The 19,855-nt window shown below is 42.6% G+C and overlaps 1 protein-coding gene across 6 annotated transcripts; it reads left to right on the top strand.

Annotated features, from left to right (window-relative positions):
- Positions 1–4,955: 4,955 nt before the first annotated feature.
- SAMD13 (sterile alpha motif domain containing 13) lies at positions 4,956–13,563 on the top strand. 6 transcript variants are annotated; one of them, XM_084527412.1, is made up of 5 exons: positions 5,773–5,850; positions 6,598–6,657; positions 7,198–7,272; positions 10,169–10,280; positions 12,263–13,563. In XM_084527412.1, the coding sequence occupies exons 3-5, from the start codon at positions 7,220–7,222 to the stop codon at positions 12,404–12,406; spliced, it is 309 nt and encodes a 102-aa protein (XP_084383538.1). In that variant the 5' UTR covers positions 5,773–5,850; positions 6,598–6,657; positions 7,198–7,219; the 3' UTR covers positions 12,407–13,563. The 6 variants fall into 6 exon arrangements, with proteins under 6 accessions (XP_084383541.1, XP_084383538.1, XP_084383540.1 ...); XM_084527415.1 differs by lacking the exons at positions 5,773–5,850; positions 6,598–6,657 and adding an exon at positions 4,956–5,034; XM_084527414.1 differs by lacking the exon at positions 6,598–6,657 and having other exon boundaries at positions 5,798–5,850.
- The last annotated feature ends 6,292 nt before the right edge of the window (positions 13,564–19,855 follow it).

Here is a 19,855-nt window from a genome sequence, read left to right as displayed (position 1 = left end):
TAAATAAGTGTCCTGTGAGAGCTACATGGATTTGTAGGTACAACAGCTTCAATGTTTTTATACTGGGCCCAGTTCAGATGTATAGCGTCCAGGCAAGTGAGAGCTCATACAGTAGACTGGCTGTGTATCTGAAGTAGACTTAACAGCCAGGACTTGTTATGAAGATGATGACAGCCTTTACTCCCGTAAATATTGTCTGGAGAAGCAACAGAAATACACAGAGCTGACTGAGACCACTGCAGGGGAAAGCCATCTGGCAGCAGTTGGGTTTCTGCCTCCTCTGCAGCAGAAGGACATACAAATTGCCCTGTCACCACTCATCCCCAAGTGGGTCAGTGGGACTGCAAGACATCAGAATTAGGCTTTTGATGGTTTTCCAGTGATAGATGGCTTTCTTGCTCCTGGGGCAACAAAGCTTCCCAGCAAAGTGGGAAGAGAAAAAAACAAACAAAAAAAAAAAACACTAGTGCTGATTTCCTAATGTAGCGTTTAAAATATAGTTGAGATTTCTGACTGTTTTATTGACATTTTCTGCCTGTAACTGATTTTTTCCATTCTTCTGTGCATGAGCATGTTGTGCTTTTTGATTTGCCTCATTTCATAGAACCCAACTGCTACCACTCAGATTTCCCATAGATTTAACTTCTATTTCATGGAGATAATATCTGAGCCATCCTTGTATAAAATATTCTTATTAAACTAGATTGCTTTACAATATTGGTGCTTCATATGAATACTCTTAAAAAGCTGCTTGCTACACTATCACTAGCTATGCAATTATGTGGCAGTTGCTACTGTTAGCACTGGCAGGATGACTTGTTTTATACGCTGATTTATTGATATAAAGTATGTGCTTAATTAACAAGTATTTATGTCCAGACAGTAGCTTTGTTAAATATAGGGTAATCACCAGGATAAGAAGGAGCACAACAAAACAAGTAGGGCAGGAAATTCTAAGTGAAGTGGATATAATTCACATGCAGGAAGATTTGCTTGAGCAATTCAGTCTTGCACACCACAGGAAAAAAAAAAAAAAAAAAAGCAGAATGGTACCCCCTGGCCTTGCATTGCAGTGACCTTTCTTTTTTAGCCTCATCTGAGGAGGATACAATTCCAGTCATCTTACTGGAGATTCACATGCTTAGGAAAAAGATTGAACAATATTTATTGTGTAAAAAGGATCCTAGCATAATAACACTGGGTATTTGCAGAATGTGTTCATAAACTGTACTGATGGAGTTAAAATGCTTTAACTCAATGAAGGAGTGAGGTTTCTACTAACACTGCATCACACAGAACAGGCAGAGGGAACACAGTTTCCAAAAGAGAAGTCAGTTGTAAAACCCTCAAGGTGAAGGCAGTGCAAGCACAAGGCCTTTTATTAGAAAGCATCCAAGAGCTGGTACTCTTTGTCCATCTCTGAAAATGCTCCAATTTACTACAGTTACAAATCCAGTGTAAAACAGGAAAAGCAGAGTATGTAATTTATCATGTAAACGCTCTAATTAAACCTTCCCCTACCTATGGTAAACATTTATCTTATTTTAAGAAGCTGTAAAAAGGACGTTCTTAGTCACTCTTGCTCAGCTTTGTTTTCATTGAAATCCCCACTATATAATCAATAAAATACAATCAAAAAAATTTAAGGGATTCTCCAACAGGACAAAACAGAGGGTCTTTGCCATCCTCCCCCACAGATGTGCCGCAAGGGAGCTGTGTTGCTGATTCAGCATTATGTACCTGCAAGGCTCCCTAACCCGTGTGCTGATCCTGAAACCCAGAGCTATTGTAAAAGATTTTGCACATCTATGGACCCTGGTTTTTACCTTGCAAGAGTCTACCCAAGTAACCGCATGGATCATAAACCAAGGCTGAGTGGCTCCTGTGCTCTGACCTAGTACTTAAACATGCACTTCAGCTTAAGTACATTAGGAATGAGTGCCAGATTGGTATGGTACGAGACACTCTGGCATATTCTTGCTACAGGTTTTCTGCCTGCCTTCCCACACCTGCTTGTCACTAGTTCTAACTTTGGCCTTTTGTCTAGGCTTTACGCAGGACTTCAGAGCAACATGGAAATGCTTGGCCATGCAGAGAACCCTGCGTGGTTCAGAAGGGGGCCGTGAGGAAGACATGGCAAGGCTCTTGGATGACCTTCCCAGCCGGTACATGAATTGAAGAGAGAAGCTTCACTGCTGGACTTGGTGGGTGGATTGGGGAACCTTGCTGGGAGCTGTTCCTTGTGCCTCCACAAAATGCCCAAGGAGTGATGGGAGAGCAGGTGGATGGGTACTCAGCAGTTGATGCTGAGCATCAAGGTGAGTGGCAAAACTCCATGCAAGCAAGTCAGAATAGATTGGAGTGGAAAAGACCCCATCTTTACCTGAGGAAAGAGTTTTCTAGGAACAAAGTGTTGGAAAGACAAAGCCAAGGCCAGTAACAAGGACTTTTCTTTCTGGGTGCACAACAGATACCAGTGACTGTGGAAAGAACCCTGAGGTACTTCCAGTTACAGGATGACCAGGAGCATGAGTGCCATTTGGGTGTGATGTGTATGTAATAAAAGACTGTTCTAAGTGTAGCATGGATGCAGGACTATTCAGAGTAGACAGGAAAGTGGAAGGTACTTTTGAGATACTACTGCACCCATGAGTGCAGCTCCAAATGTCTGCTCATGCAAGGTGAATGTACTCAAGGAGGAAAGGGGAATGAGCTCAGAAAATGGAAAGCTTATCATGGGGTGTGTTAAAGGGGTTGGTCACCCAGACAGTAAATTAAAATTTCCTAACCACTGGTGGGGGGAGACCATGGCTCAGGCTTTCTGACTGGAGAAGGCTAAGTGTGGAGGTGGCTGCATGGGGGCTTGCTCTTGGGGCAGATCAGCCTACATAGCCTGGAAGGTCCCTTCCAAGTCCTACTTTGCTCAGAAGGAAATGATGCAAAGGGGATTTCTAGACTATTTTTAGACTGCTGTTATTAAGAGGCTAGAAATAACTGTAAACTAGTTTGGGTGGTAAGCAGCCAGTGTAAACCCCTGCCACTTCCACACCTATGACAGGAATCACTTAGAAACAACAGCTCTCCCCACATCCCGGCTCCTCGGCAATGTCTCCGGTGCCAGAGGCTCTGCCAGAAGCCATATCGCAGGTTCTAGACAGCAGGTGCCAGGCCCAACACGCCTGTCTGCCCTTGCAGTGGTAGCAGGACTTCAGCTCCCAGTAGCCCCCCCAGCTGCCAGTGGGCAGTAAGGTTGGGCCAGCCTGCTTCCCCTCTGGCACTAGGCCACAGCCACATCCCCACTGCCGCAGGGGGTGCCAGGCCCCCACTGCTCCATGAGGGCATCTCCAGGCATCTCACAGGGCATCTCCAAGCTTTGTGTTCCTTGCTGACAGAGAGAGATGTGTTGTACACGGGCATATCGCCCACTCTGCGTTGTGTAGGGCTAGTTTATGTAGGGGGGCGCTCTTGGCTTCCCTCTGCCTGAAAGCACAAAAGTCCTTCATTGTTTTTAACTTTCCCAATGAACACGTTTAGCCCCATTTTTAAAAAAGGATGAATAAGGGTATAAAGGGCTTTGTTTTGCTCTGGGTGAGCTGGAATTTGGTGTCCATGGCACTTTCCCATGCCAGCCATGTGATGTATTTGTCTGCATGTCCTGCTATCACTGCCAGGGACATCAAAAAAAAAAAAAAAAAAAAGCTTTTCAGCAGAAAACTGGCATTTTCCAATACCCAGGAGACAGGATCAAGCAGTTTCCAATAATCCACACCTACTTGAATGTATGAAATGGCAGAGACTGAGAGCCATGCAGGGCTGACCCCTTGGCCCCGATCAGCAAGCTCTGGTCTCACTTTGTTCTCACATGGCCTGGAAATAGCTTTTGCCAGAAGTTAGATGCAGGTAGTCAGACAAAACCCCTAATTCAGTTTCCTGCATGGTCTCCCTCTAGATATAATCTTGCTTTAATTAAATCACATTACTCCAATGAATGAAAATGCAAGCCACAGATCGTGTTCCACATTGAATTTTTTCCACAGCCTGTTTTCTTAAAATTCCTCTCTCTGCTGTTCAAGGTCTTTTAGATGGAACATATACGCTGTGAGCCTCACATCAAATACTCTAAGGATTAATTGAAGAACATGATGGAAGGAATGGGAGAGTGAGAGTAAAAGGAATGGTTTATATTTGTATCCTCAAATGTCAGTTCGTTACCAAAGTTAGAAATCAGCTGATGTAGAAAACTCATTATGGCCTCATTTAGAATGCTTATTTCTCAAGAAACAAAAAAGAGTTGCCATGTGTGACTTGTCCAAGACAAATATGCCAGATTTTACCGTATGCACTGGGATGTGAAGTAAAGAGCATTTTCTTTAGGGTGCAGTATGTTTAATACTTTATATAACTTGTTTATCTGCATTTATTTAAAGTCCAAAGCAGTGAAGACTCACACAGTTACTAGTTTTCAACGCACCTATCAATATTCATCACTTTATTTGCATAGCTTTTGTGTATTTCAGTTATCAATTTGGCAGCATATAAGTTAAGGCAAAATGAAATGCACAGGGGGGTCATGTCTACAGTCCTTTGTGCTAAACTACCACTGTGATTTTTTGTACTTGTAGCTGTGTCCTGTTAACAGTTTGATGGCACAGATTGCAGCCAGGATGCACTTGACTGCTTCTGGGGGTGAGACAAGCATGCAGTGCCTGGGACAGCCCTGCATTTGGACAGCCAGCAGGCTGTCAGTGCAATGGTATCAGCTGTGTCACGGAGCCCAGACCAACTCTGCAGGAGCAGGCTGAAGTCACCTGTCTGTTCTGCACGAACTCCCAGGTACTTTGTCATGTCCCCCTTTCCTCCAAGCAAACAAGGGTGTGACTGGGAGTGGTTTGATTTGAAAGGAAATTCTGCAAGTGAAACATCCTACAGATCTGTCCAGAACCTGACTGTTAAGGATGGTCACTGGTTAATGGTCATTGCATCTGAGCTGTGGCTGGGGCACTACTCTGCGAAGCTACCGTAAGGGCAAGGCAGGTGAGGTGGTGCGTTGCTTAGTATTGCTCACTGGATTTCCCAAGCACTGGTAGCGTGTCATCTGTGCAACACTTGTATACAATTAGAAGGTGCATACCCGAATCAAGGGAAATTTGGGAGAATAAATAAAAAATGAGTATATTACAGGGAAGAAAAAAAAAAAAAAAAAAAGCAATTGCTGGAGAAATTTGCCAAAAATTTTTTAATCTCTGGGTGAAATTTTATACTCGGTAGTCCAGCCTTCGCCATTTGTAGGCACTTGAAGTTACACCTCGCCGTACAACGGCTCCCCTGGGAATCCGTGAGTGTCCCCGCGAAGTGCGGTGCCTACAGGGGAGAGCCGCGGCCCTTCTTCGGGCATCCTTGTCTGCACCTCCTCTCTGCCCGGGGTCCCCGCCGTGCTACGGCTGCGGTGGCCGGGCCGCGCTGTCCTTTGTCACCTCTTTCTCCCCACCCCGACCCCGCGACGCTCCGCTTCCAGAGGAAGCCCGGCACCCTCCGTGTCTCCCCCCCCCCCCCCCGCAGGCCGCCGAACTCCTTTCTGACAGGAATTTGAAGCCCTTCTCCTGCCCGCGGGTAGGCGCGGCGCCTTTAACGCGGCCGCCATGTCGCGGGCGGCGGCCGCTGCGGGCCGCGTGTGGCGGCGGCGTGAGGCGGGCCGGGAGCCAGGCGGGGCCGCCGCCCGGTGTCACCCGGAGCCGCCTCCCAGCGCCCCGCTGCCGGCGGGGGGGCGGCCGGGGGCGGCGGGGTGGGGGGGGGGGATGCTCCGCCGGGCCGGAGCAGCGCGTAGCGATGCTTTGGTTTAGTGGCTCCTAGGTAGGTGTCTCCGTCTTCGCTTCCCCCGGCCGGGATCCCCGACGACGCCGGCGGGAGAGGGCTCGGAGATGCTCCCAAAATGGTGTGCGGAGCCCTCCCCGCCGGCAGCGGGGCAGCGCCGGGAGCCCCCCGCGGTCCGGGAGCGGGCGGGGAGCCCCGGCCGGGCGGGGGCAGCCGTGGGCGGTGGGGCCGCGGCTGTCAGCCCGCGGTCACCTCGGGTGAACCGGGCGAGCTCCTCGGGCAGCGGCACGGGAGAGCCCCCGCCATCACTTCGTCGCTGCCTCCCTCCTCGGTGCTTTTTGCGCCGGTGCCTGTGTAATAAAGGGTCCTTTATTTTCTTTTTCTCTTTTTTTTTCTTTTTTTTTCTTTTCTTTTTTTTTCTTTTTTTTTTTTTCTTTTTTTTTTTCTTTTTTTTTTTTTTTGTCGAGCGGTGTTAATTACTATCGGCTGTGTTTGTAAAGTTGTGGCTGAAGAGCATGATTTCCCTGTTGGGTACTTCCCCGAGCGCTGTGACATTTCGCCGGCGTCCATTAGCGCGACAGCAGGAGCGTCCTGAGCCCTTGGTTAGTTCGTGGTGCTCTCGGCAATAGGAATGTCTTCCCTGAGAGCAGAAAGGAAGGGCTGGGGTCGTTTCTGCCTGTTCCTTGGAGCGGTGGAAAACGCTGTGCAGTGAAAGCGCTCTGGCACGACACGAGGAGGGAAACCAGGTTGTCTCCTGTGTCCTTTGTACGGTCCTTTCCTTTTCAGAGTTCAGCGTACCTACAGAAGAGGCTGTGCTAGTGCAGGAAGGATGGGCTTACGGATAAGGTATGGGATTAGGCCTCAGGAGTTTTGGGCTCGGTCAGTAACTTGGCTTTCCAGCGTTATGTGTGACTTGGGTAGAAATCACGACGCTCATCTGTGCCGCAGGTTGCCCGTTTGTAAAACAAAGACATGGACTTAAACCTCACTAGGGATAGGACTGCACACCAATTCGGGATGCTCAGCATAGCAGGGTGACCAAAGGCATTGTAAGCACATACGGGCTCTAGCTATGTACGTATCGCAGGTCAATCTCTCTAGATATAGTGTACATCAAAATTTTATTAGCTTAAAAAAAATCAAATGTGGTATTACCTTCCTTGATTTTCAGGCAGGAAACATTTGTGTTAAAAGCACGAGTAAACTTTTCCTAGTTCATTAGCTATTACTGGCTTTGCCAGGCTTCTGACGAAAGCAGTCTTTGACAGTGCTTTTGCTCTCAGGTGGAAATGGTTGTGTCTGTATACTGCTTGTTTCTGTTAGCGTTATGTTGCGCTGTTCATACCACCAATAATTGAATGTAGCTTTTTCCCCTCCTGTTGATAGTTGCTGAAGAAATCTCCTCCCCATGCTAACCGTTGACATGGAAAACAAAGAAAATGGCTCTCTGGATGTCAAAAAGTAAGTGATTCCGTAGTGTTTAGTTTATGTAAACAGCACATCAGTTTTCATTGTAGTTTTTCATTGACTTAATGTGGTTGGCAAGGGTGGGGAATCTCCATCTTTGTTTGTTTCAAACCTTCTGTATTCTCCATTACTTTTATTTCTGCTTTGAAATTGAAGAGTCTCAGGCATTGATGTAATTAAAAGTGGTATGTGGGAGGACATACCACAATGGAGAGATGCAGAAACTAGTAAGTTGGGAGTGTCCCTTTTTCCATTGATTTCTCATTTCAACCAGAGATCAGAGCAAGTAGTAGCCCTGTAACCAATACTCTACCTTTGCTCATCTGTCAGTTTTTACTTTTTTCACCACCCATTGTGACTGAAACAGTGAAACTCCTGAGGAAGGACTTGCAAAAGTCAAAGCAGGAAACAATGCCCACGGGAGTCTTTGTACTTTCAGCTAGTGGCTTTTTCAGAACCAATGCCTGATGGGGAAAAGTGTCCCATGTGGAATATGTCTCCTCTCTTTGAAAGAGGCATGCATATTACTCTGCTGACTACCCAGCCACCCTGAGCTGAGAAGTAGTAGCAACAGCACGTGTCTTTGGTTTCGGTTCTGAAAATAGATATTTTGAACTGTTTGCCAAAGAAGCCCTAAACTGCTATGTTACTACTACAGACCTAGGGTGCAAATAAGACAGAGACATGGTGGGCACAGCTCTACAATTTTATTCAGTGTGGTGGACTGCAAACTAAGGGATAGGATCTGTTCTAGAGGCATTTCCATATTCCTAAAGGTCAGCAGTTTTTCAGTTAGAATTATTAGTCCTAATTTAAGTTATGACCTGAAAAGTGCATTTCTGTGCGGAAAAATTGGCTGGGCTGTGTTAGGCTTACAGATGCTGTGGTGATATATAACACAAAGAAAGGAACTGGATAGAGTTCATCATCTGTCCTTTCAGATTGCAACACTTTACAAAGCTGCACCTTGTTCTTTTCCTTCGTATCTCTTTGCTACAAGCCTTCCACAAAAACATGCCAATGCTTACGTTCCCTGGCACTAAATAATATAAGCAATAGCAATAATAATGGTCACTTAAGAATGCTGTTGAAACACCTCATTATGACACAGCATCAAAAGATCTGTTGGTGGCCATTAATATGGGTGTCCTTCCTCTTCATTTAAGACATTGGCTACACCACACCAATACAAAATGCACTTCCCTACTTAGTGACTATGTGTAGGTTATACTGTGTGTGTCCCTCAGAAGCCACCTCCAGTTACCTGTTTTTCTTCTACAACCAGGACTCCGTGGCAGGCAGGAGAAGGGCAGCAAAGCAAAGACCGTTTACATTTAATCGTTTTCCTCCAAGGCTTTCGTGATAAATGTTCAACTACTAATTGCAGTAGTGTTTTTGTTGTTGTTGTTGTTTTGTTTTGTTTTGTTTTTAAACTGATGGTGATTGTAATTAAACTGATCAGAAGCTGTGGCTTCTAAATGAAAGCATATAGTAGCATGTGCATATCTACAAAGGAGGTATTTGGCACTTTCCTGAAGTCGTTATAAATAGATTGGATAAAATCTGTTCACAGCTATGTCCTTTCAGGCCTTGCTGCTTCTGCCACATGATGGCAATAAAGCCACAGGGACAGTGGTGAAAAGCAGACAAGCTAAATCTTTATTCATTGTTCATACAATTGGTATCTGGTTATGAAGCCTAAAATGCAAGCCCTCTTAAGGTTTTACAGCATCCAGGATGCCTGGCATAAAGCTGGTGTATGGCTGAGCCATGGCTGTTATATATTCCCCTTTCTTATCTAAAGAATCCAGCCATGCACAACGGCAGGCCGAGGAGGAGGCTGTCTAGAAGGCAAGTGAGCATCTGTGCGGGTAGATGGGCTAAAATCCAGCCAGTCTCCAACAGTCTGCCACATGCCATGCTACTCCTTGAGGGAGGAACTTGCAATTATTTCCTGAGATTAGTTAACGATGAATGTGGTGCCCTTGAAGCCATTGCAGTTGGGCCTGGGATGGGGCTGGACCAAGCTGTATGTTCCCTAGCAGTAAAAGAAGAGCTTTATGAAAACCAGTACATTTGGGCTGAAAAAAAAAAAAAGGAAAAAAAAAGTGTTGTTTTGATAAGCTGGCCAGATAGTCTCATTTTAAATTTTGCTGAGGGTTGCTTTTCTCTATTCCCAATCAGCAGAGCAATTCATGAAGTAAGTTATTATGTGATGAGCAAGAGTAAGAAACTCTGGCCTTCTGCTCCTTGCTCTGAAATATGTGTATATTCTATGTGATAAGTGAAATAAACTGCTTTTAAAAGGCCAACTGCAGCATACAGTGTGATTCATAGTTATTTAGAATGTCCCTAGATTTGTCCAAAGTTGAATCAAAAACAAACTTTAGAGGATATTCTATATTGAGCAATTGCTGGTACCTCTCATTCTCGTTTTACAAGGTAAAGATGGTTTCCAGTAGTTTTTATCTATGTTACAAGAAAGCATAATCTCATCTTGGAAAAGAGTAATTTGCAAACTGCAATTCTTTATAAATATTTGGTAGTTGAGAACAGCCTGCAGTCTTGAAAGACTATGTAGTTCGGACATGGTAGTCTTTGTTCTCCAGCTGCAAAGGCGGCACACTCAACAGGAAAAGATCCTGGCTGACTACCTTTGGCGGATGTGAATATTCATGTACTTTCTTCTTTTCTGAAGCGAGAGAGGTACAGAACAGGTACAGAGGAACAGAACAGGAGTGCCTGTTCTGTATCGGAGTGGTGGGAGGTGTGTTGAAAGGTACTTTTCCTGGAGTTACAGAGAAGAAGGGAATGTACATGGGTTGTCTGTAAAGAAGCAGCAGATACTATAGATATTTAGTGATTACTTGTCTGGATTTGTGCTTTGCAGTTCAGTAGAAAATGGAAGACCTCTGGATCCTGCTGACTGGGCTGTTATTGATGTTGTGAATTATTTTAGAACAGCTGGATTTGAAGAACAAGCCAGTGCTTTCCAAGAACAGGTAAATCTGCTAGGAAACACCCTGCCACAGTGGAGATTTGCTGTTAGCTCTTGACATGCAGAGAGATGCCTCTCTAGACAGCACTAGAAAGGCATACCGAAAGCTGGCATTGAAGTTGCATCACAAAAAAAATGCAGAATATAGAGGAGTAGCAGAGAAGAAATTTATACAGTTCTCCAAAGCATACAAAGTCTTACCTGATGCCAAAAAAAAAAAAACAGAATGGTGACGACAAATCTATGGAAGCAGTTTTAATGGGAAAACCAAAAAGAGGTGGAAGAAGTAAAGCTTGCAATAAACACAGAGATGTAATATACTTGAATATATATTCACACGTACCCAGGTAAGCATAGAGAATCAGTTTTCTATTCAGTGAAAGCCTTAGATTATCTAGATCTAGCGTTTATTGAATCCACAGGGAACCTTGTGGAAGAAGAAGGGAAGGGAAGTAAATGCTGTCTGTTCCTGGAGTTTGTCCTACTCCGGGTGCTGGATTTACTTCATTTGCATCCCTCCAAGACTGTTCTTACGAAGTAGCACCATTGACCAGCAGTCGAAAAGGCAACTTACACTCAGTGGTGTCAGAATTCCCACAAAAAAAGAATTGTGACAAATGGAAATGAGAAAATAGAAACTGTTTTTAACCATTAACATTTTCAGCAGTAATTGGAAGGAGGCACCTGCTATAATTTGGTAAAAAGTTACTGTAATCCTTATTTTCTAGAAATGCTGTCACACTGTGTGCCTTGGGAGGGATTAGCAGTTGATATCTCTCAGTGAGATTTCACTTTCAGCTGACGTTTGACTATGTTGTGCTTTTTTCTTGTATTTAGTATTTTTAAAATCTGTCAAATCATGAGAGAGATCAATGGACAAATTGCTGTTGAACTCTAATATATCTTCCCTTTTTTTCATGTTCAGTTGTAACCAAGGCTGTGATTTGTGACATTCTGAATACAACATTTAATATTTGTAAGGAAGATACTGCAGTGGGATAAATTAATGTATAGTATATATTACTTACAAAAATGCACAATTTTGGCAATATATAATCATGGACAACAGTGTATGCAGGCATCTGAACTTGTTGTTGGCTGTTGATACCAAACTTAAAATCTATTATTATTTTTAATTGACAGTAGAAAAGACAGCAACGAAGTGAATTCCAGTGCAGGTATACGCCATAAGGTTGAAGATTTCTTTGGGCTATGAAGACCCTGCAAGGTCTGGCAGTGCTGTGAGACACCAGTCACAGCTCTGTAGGTGTAGGTCATGTCTCCTGGGTAGTGCACTGTGGTTGAGCTGTAGGACTGTGCAAGTAAAAGGATGGTCCTTTGTCTGAAATGAAGATGGGAGTTGTGATGTGTGAATTCTTTCTTTTGCTTTTTGACTCATGAAAAAATGTTTTACAGTTAACTTGCAAACATAAGACAAGGTTTTGAGGTGGAAGAAAAAATCCACAAAAGTTCGCTCAGAGTGTTGATCTCTGCAGTTAGACCCTTTTCAAATTTTTGATTGCAGGAATCCTTTTCCCCCACATGAGAAGTTGGCCCTTTAAAGCTGGCACCTGAAGTTATTAGCAGCTACTGACTAGTCCAAACTTGCACGTTGCTGTCAGTGATAATTCTGAAATGCATTTCACTGCCTTCTCCATAAGTGTACCCTTCCCTTAATGGCTGTTAATTAGGCAAGCTGTACATGTACCTATTAATTTTAAACAGATGTACAAGGAGGGAATTTTGAAATGAGGTTGATTTGGATGTTGTGCTTAACTAACTAGCATTTATGCTTCAGTCAGCACAGGTGAGCACTTGAAAAACCAGACAGCAGAATTTAGCAGCTATAAACGTTGTTTCGGGAAATTAAAGGCTATTATTTGTTTTGTCATTGATTCTCTGTTATAGTCTTCCATTTGTTACATGATTGTTCTCAACTGTTTGATTTGTATATCATCTTTATCAATTCTTTAATTCTTCTTTCAGGAAATTGATGGCAAATCATTACTGTTGATGACAAGAAATGATGTACTGACTGGACTTTCATTAAAACTGGGGCCTGCGCTGAAAATCTATGAATATCACGTAAAACCTCTACAGACACAACATCTAAAGAACAACTCTTTATAGCAAATTGTCTAATTGGGGTCATGTTGTGCCTCAAACAGTATATAAGCAATTTGGTTTCATGTGATGGAACTTTGTAAAGAGAGAATATATAAAGAATTTAAACCAAATTAAGATATATATCCTATTGGATAGAGTTGGCAATATACTATATACTGAGTCTGAACTGAGAGAGGTGGTGTGTATTTTTTACATAGTACATGATTTTGACTTTTAGGATTTGTCAGTGAGCATGCTGAGATAGCTATATCGCTATATCCAGAACAAAAGGGAGGCATGTCATTCTCGTTTTTGAGCCAGACGTGTACTTGATTTCATGAATTAAAATACCAAAAAAAAATAATATATATATATATAAATAAAGTTTACATGCATCTTTGGGAGAGAGAAACCAATAGAAGTAGGTTTTGATTTACATTAAAGACCTACTAAAATTATTGCTACTTGTAATTCTGGGATGGGACTGACACTTGCCAACTCACCCTTTTTTGCAGAGGGTCCTATTTTGACCTTATTAAGGTTTATTTGTGGTATGCTGCAATGTTCAAAGCTGTACATAAAACTAACATAACCCCTTCGATAGCAGAAGGCGTTGCTGACAAGTGAAACTGGGTTGTGTATTTTTTTGCTCTCCTTTAAATTTTCAGCTTGTTTTCACTTGTTTTTAATAGTAGTTCTATGTAAAGTATAGTTGATTTTTAAAAGTTTGTGTTGCTTTGCAAACAAAAAAAAAATCTTTTTATTTTTTTTAATTTATGATAATTTGTTTTCTAACATTATGCAGAAGTTTGTAAAAAAAAAAAAAAAAAAAAGTGAAATTCTGCACATTTTTAATATTGTCTGTCATTGGTGTTGTAATGGTTGATGATTTTCTTTTAATGCTTTACTTAACGGTTTGAATACTTGTTTTAAAAACTGAAAGAAGCTGTCTTGTCACCATACATCTCTGTTAAAAGAGAATCTTGTTCAAACTGTTTGTACCAGTTCCCTATTTGATAGGTTGCTTGCTATATCCCAATAAAGCATTGCTTATGTTTGGATTCAGTTTACTTTACAGATTTTTTGTTTTACTTTCTTGTTTCTTTGTTGTGGTATACTGGAGCACTTGTCTTTTTCCATTCCCCCATTAAAACGATACAAAAAAACTACTTAATATTCAATGGTCTTCTGATTATTTTTAACACCACCTACTAAGATACTTAAAGATTTCATTATTTTTGCTTTTTTTTTTGTCCCATGTTGCATACTGCTGAAGGAGAGAATTTGAAGCAGTGGTCATGTTCACCAGTAACATCTGAGCTTTTGTTCCCCTTGTTTAGAGCTGTCAGTGGTGCAGAGGTGCAACACTTGGCACTGGTATAGCAGGGTGAATCACCCTGCAGTGCCTGGAAGATAACCCACAGATGGTGCTAAGCACTGTCCAGGCTCCTCATCTTCCCTGGCCCAGAGAGCTTTGTGTTGACCCCTAAAATGGGCCATGAGGTTACATCAGTATGGCTGAGCAAAAGAACTTGGGAAGGAGTAAATTACCAGGAGAGCGTGGTTTAAGTGGAAATGGTGTGGGAGGCAATGGTGAGCGGATGCAGCTCAGAAGGGAGAAAGTAGTAAGAGTGTGGTGATTTCAGCCCAGTGGGGACAGGAGAAGCTCCTGCCTAGTGGTGGACCTGCCTTCGCTTCTGATTTGGCCAAGTGCAAGGTGGCTGTGGATGCTGCAGTGGTAAGGGAGCTGCTTGTGATTTCTGGTATTGAGGTTTGAGAGGGGTTAACACCACATGTATATCTGCACTACAGGTAAAGCTCACGGTATGCGATGTGATACCTACACCATACAGCAGCATGCTTTCTTGTATAGTTTCTAACCTTTACACTGTACAAAATATGTATTTAGAATTTTAGATGCATGATAGGATATTGGGGTGCATTAACTGTTTCTCTTTGTTTCCCTTGTACTGTGCTGTGTACTGTAGGTATCGGTCTGTTTTAGCAATAGGTTTGTAAGTTGCAGCCTGAATTTTGCTTGCAACTTAATTGTTTATGATTTGGTAGCATCGAGGAATACCTACTGAGAGTAGGGATCTTTTTTCAAATAGAGAGAATCATCCCTGCCCTTGGGCGTTTTCAGGTACAGTCTGTATCAGGCTGGTTAGAGGCTGCAACTGAAAAATTATACGTGAAACTCCTCAATATTTTAATGAAGAATTAGATGAGTTTATGAAAAGGATTATGAGAAGCAGCTGCCTCTAGCAGTCTGAAGATCCCTACCGGCCCTTTATTTATGGAATTATTGTTGGAGAAATACATAATGCTATGTTACTGAAAGATGAACTGAATATTCTCTTTTTCTACATTTGCATTTTTTTTGGGTGTGATTGACTCATTTTGGAGATCTGTGGATGATGTAGAATTGAAAGTAAAAGATGTTTATTCCATTAGGAAGTAAAAATCTTCACTGTACAGCTGGGAGGGCTCATTCAGTGATTACTGAGTACTCCGCTTTCCTTTTAATGCATTTTACTGTGCAAATGAATTAGATTCAAAAACATCCAGATTGTACTTCTCTTTTGATCAGCACTGCTAACTTGTTCATACAAGTAGAGGCATAACAGAAAGCTCACTTCAGGCATGAAAGGCAATTTGGAGGATGTTACTTGGAATTGTACTTTATTTATTTATTTATTTATTTATTTATTTATTTATTTATTTATTTATTACTGTCCCTGATCTTTATTATAGTTTCCTACTGCTCTCTGAGCTTTCCAATGCTGCCATTCCCTTTGTGCAGGTGACTGTCCTGTTTTTTTTTTGTTACGTTCTCCTTGCTGTTTCTGGGAGAGAAAAAAGCTTTTAAAAAGAGAATGGAGGGTCTGAAAGAAGAAGTCAAAGCCAGATTATTTTTAGCTACCATTCCTCTTGCCGAAAGCACAGCTGCTGTTGAAATGGGGAAGCAGCTGATGGGCATTGCTGGATACCCTGTCAATACTGCAGTTCTAATAGTGGCAGAGCTGTGCAGAAGTCCAGTTTAAAAGTCAATGCTGTGCTTTGGGTGGTGGTTAAGCTGCTAGGTGTCTGTCTGCTCAGCTGATACTGGATGTGAGAGTGATAGTGGTCTCAATGCTGCAGATCTCCTTGCTTTCACACTGAGCAATTTAGAATATGTCCTCCCTCTGGTAGAGGCAGCTCAAAGGAGTAAAGCAGCAGTCAGCTCCCTTACCCTACTGCCAGCCAGCAGAGGAACAGAGACGTGCTGCAGCTGAGGTCCGCTTGTTTACTGTCCTGCCTCTTGACCATTTTCTTTTCTGAAGCTGTACGTGCACAGTGCATAGGTCGTTCTCTTTGCACCCAGGGACCGCACAAAGTACCACACACCATGTGTAAGACAACTGCCAGCAAAGCATGAAGGCTGTGCATGGGCCCGTCCGCCCAGGTCACTTTCTCAGTCCAGAGAAAACAGTTCTGCCTGCTGATCTCTCCTATCTTTGTGTTCAATTGTTCCCTTTAAAACAGTTTGTTCTAATGTGTTCTGCTTTGTTTTTATCAGTTAGTACGAATTCTCTTTTCTTACAATTACAGGACAAGGCTCAGCAGCTGTAGCGAAGGGAGTAGCTACCCATGCGTCACTCCTGCTATGAATGGCCCAGGCAAAATGTCACCTTAGGCCCTTGCTGTCAGCAGTTACTTGCTGAATGACCTCTTCTCTCCCTTTCCTGCTTTTTCAGTGTATTCACTTTCTACCACGCCCCTTACCAGCTTCTCTTTTCAAAAATCAGCATTTAATTGGTCTGTTACCTGTAATGCTCTATCTCCATATACTGTGTTATTAAAGCAAACAATCACAGTTATTTGAAAAGCAGAGGGTCCTACTTTATGTGAATTAAGGGAAACTACAACCTTATTTCTCATTTTCTTATGCCAATATTTTATAATTATTGAAAATTTGAAGGTTGAGACTGAGCAGAAGCAGGAAAACATCTCCCTTTGACTCCTTTCCTGTTCTTTACTTCCAAGTCAAAACAGCAGTTCCTTCCCTTCCAGGAATGGATTTTGGCTCAAAAGTAATGTATGAAGTAAATTGGCTCTAAGTGTGCATGTGAAGAGTGTAACCGTACGTGGCTCAGCAGGAAGCAGGATGAACAGAGCAGTTATTGAGGAGGGTCTGCTCTACTCTCACCTCCACCTTGGGGACGATTGCAAAGGATTGTCTTTGTCCTTCTAGCAGAACAAGAGGACTTGGTGCTTGGGGACGTCAGCCTGGAGAGCCCATCCTTGTTGTACTCCATCTCGCTGGAGGCCTCCACTCACCTTCACATCTGCGTATACCCTGAAGTTGCTCCGTTGCAACAGCAGCTTCCCCTAGGGGCTTGCAGAGGGCAGTGGCTGTCATTAGCTCATGTGCAGTCTCCATGGGAATAATGGGCAGGCAGATTTAACAAGTAGCTTTAATTTGTGTTGAGAAATGCTGTGTTCTTTAAATATACTAATGTAACAATGTCATTAAGCCCATTTTTTGCTTAGCCCTTATAATTAGGGAATTGTTGGATTTAGTGATGTTTGGATCCCAGCTGTATATTCAGTTTCCTCCCAGAATAACATTAGCTAGTAGACACTGTAAAGTTGGAGAACATGACTAACATCAAGCACCTGGAGAGCCTGAGGGGGCCACCACGATGACTATAAGCAGCCCTTAATCTCCATGTGAGAGTTTCATTACTATTGAAGGTTGCTGGTGAGTACTGGAGACCACTGTTGTGTTTATGTGCTGCACGCACGAGTTATCTTTAATAAAGAAACAATCAGTAGTTGTAGCTGCTGTATCAGCAGTTGATCTGCTGATAAGGCAGCAACAAATGCCTTGGATTTGGCAGGCTTGCGCTCATCTCATGATGATCTCTTCACCTTTTCAACTGATTGCTATAATCCAGCTGCCTCTCTATAAACACTCAGCAATACTCAGTATGTTGAGGATGCCCCTGACTTTGCAACAGTTGAAATGTATGAAAAGTGGGGGGAAGGCTCTTCAGTGGCACTGGTTTCTGATTAAAATGTAATGTTGCATTGTCTTATACTGCTGGATTGCAGCAGGAGGGAGCAAAGATGAGGCATCATACAGCTGAGTTTGTGTTCCAGCAGGTGGACAAAGCACAGGGACAAGTGTGGAAGTGGGTTTGTGTCTGAACGTAACAACCCTCTTTCACAAGGATACTCGACTTCTACTCCCTACTCCCTTTTGTATAAACACTATGTGCCAGTTTGCCCAGGCCTCTGGAAATATGTGTAACCTAGAAAACTCAGAAATATTGGAGGAGATTTTTCGTTACTTAGATCAGCTCAGTTCAACTTAGAATCAGGGTTCTATACTCCTGGTAAAAAGCAAATTAAAAAATAATAATAGTAATAATAATAATAATAATAAAATAAAGAATAAAAAATAGTAACTGCAATAGTTAATCAAGACCGTCAGGTTTAAATGTGTATTATAAAGCAGTTGGATTGAGTATAGAGAGAGAATAAGACAGACAGTGAAAACAGCTAATTTGTACTACCCCTGTCAGTGACATTTCATCTCTGTTTTAGGTACTGGTTAGTAAGTTTTGTTACTGCATTTTATCTTCATGTGACACTGCTTAAGCATGGAACATGACCAGCAGCTGAGGAGGATTATGGTTGGACTGTCTGGGCATCTGTGAGAATTGAACAGAAAGAGGATGTGAAAGGATCAGATGCTAAAACAATAGGAAGTTGTTTGTGTACTTGAAATGCCCTGTGTCTTGCTAGGAGGCTGAGGGCTGCTCATGGCAGGAACCACACACACAAAATTATCTCAATTAAAACTATGTAAAGTCCATCATAGAGACCAAATGTAAAGAAAATAAGAATTTGGCCAGGGTTCAGGCCCAAGTAGCATGGCTAAGTCCAATTTTCAGGAATGATTTATCCCATTGTGATCTGAATCTATTTGCCATGTGGAAGATTCAGACTCCTTCCGATTGCCCAAGTGCTGACGCTTGAAGGAAAATGCCCACATGCATGACTCAGGTTTGCAGTGCTGGATGAGGCTCTGCTCCTCCTGTCTGCGGAGGTCTATAGAAACCACATTGAAGGAGTGTACATTTGTCCTTGGAGCCACAGAAAAGTCTAAATCAACAACTGGTTGCTTCTTTGCGTCCTCACTCTGCTGTGAATAAAGTTACTACTTTATAAGCCTGCAGATGATACACAAATAGTAATGACAGGCAACCTTCCACCCAGTGCAATATGCTTCTCACCAGGTGGAAAGAAAATGGTTTGTGAACAGCAGAATAACTGGTCTGCTTTGCTTAGAAAGAGGTAAAGATTGAAATGTTCAGTAAGATCTTTTTTTCCTTATGTTTTTAACAATTGCTAGTAAGCAATTTGGAACAATACTGGTCACTTTTTGAGGCAAAATTGGCAGAACTAAAATGTTATTCTGTATGATGTTTGCCTGTATGTACAAGTAGGAAATGTTTTAATTTCTTATTTGGTAAAGAGTCAAATAGTCAAATACTAGTTTGGTTTTTGATATTGCTCTTTATTTGCCCTTGAAAGATACATTAATAAATTATAAGCACCTAAAAATAGCAGAAGTAGCAAGCCATAAGCCCAGAAAGACAATACAACACACGCTGAACAAGGTAAGAAAGAATATCCCCAGTAAAACTTAGTAGTGTCATAAATGAAACTTTGAGAATCAACTAGCGACCAGAGCCTAACAGATCACAGAATCATAGAATGGCTTGGGTTGGAGACGACCTTAAAGATCACCTAGCTCCAACCCCCCTGCCATGTGCAAGGACAGCTCCCACTAGATCAGGTTGGCCAAGGCCCCATCCAGCCTGGCCTTGAGGACTTCCAGGGACGGGGCATCCACGGCTTCTATGGGCAAATCTGGGACTGATTCACTCTGTGGTATCATTTTCCTGTTGTGTTTAAGAAGTTACAACAGGACTCTGAACAGTGCCTTCCATTTGTCTGTTATGTCCTGCTCACCAAGGCAAGTTCCTCTCTTGGAACATGGTGCAGGACATGTTCTTCATTTTCAGTGACTGTGAGTTGTACCAGTTGTACCCAGAGGAATGCTGCAGGTCTAAACTGAGAAGGCACAAAGGCAACCAAATTGCAGTTTTTGGAAATAACTTTGGGCACTTCCCATTGGATTTACACTCTGTCACATGGAGTTCTGTCACAATGACACTCAGAGAAAATGAGGGCAGCAGTCAGAAGCTGTTAGAAGTTGAGCAGGATTCCTGTTGCAAGTGAGGCAGTTTGTGAGATGAAAACTGCTGGTCTTGTAGTTTTATCTTAATGTTCAAAGCTATGACTTGGGTAACTAAAGTAAGATATGCATTGTCTGTCTATCTCCCTGCCCCTCCCAGAAATAATACGGTTACTTAGGTTGATTTCTGCCTGCTCAAAAGTCATGGTGAGATTAATAAA

This window comes from Aythya ferina, assembly GCF_964211825.1.
Source record: "Aythya ferina genome assembly, chromosome: 8".
In the NCBI taxonomy this organism is placed as follows: Eukaryota; Metazoa; Chordata; class Aves; order Anseriformes; family Anatidae; genus Aythya; species Aythya ferina.
Note: the sequence above shows the minus strand (reverse complement) of the source record. Positions and strands in the feature narration are given on the sequence as shown.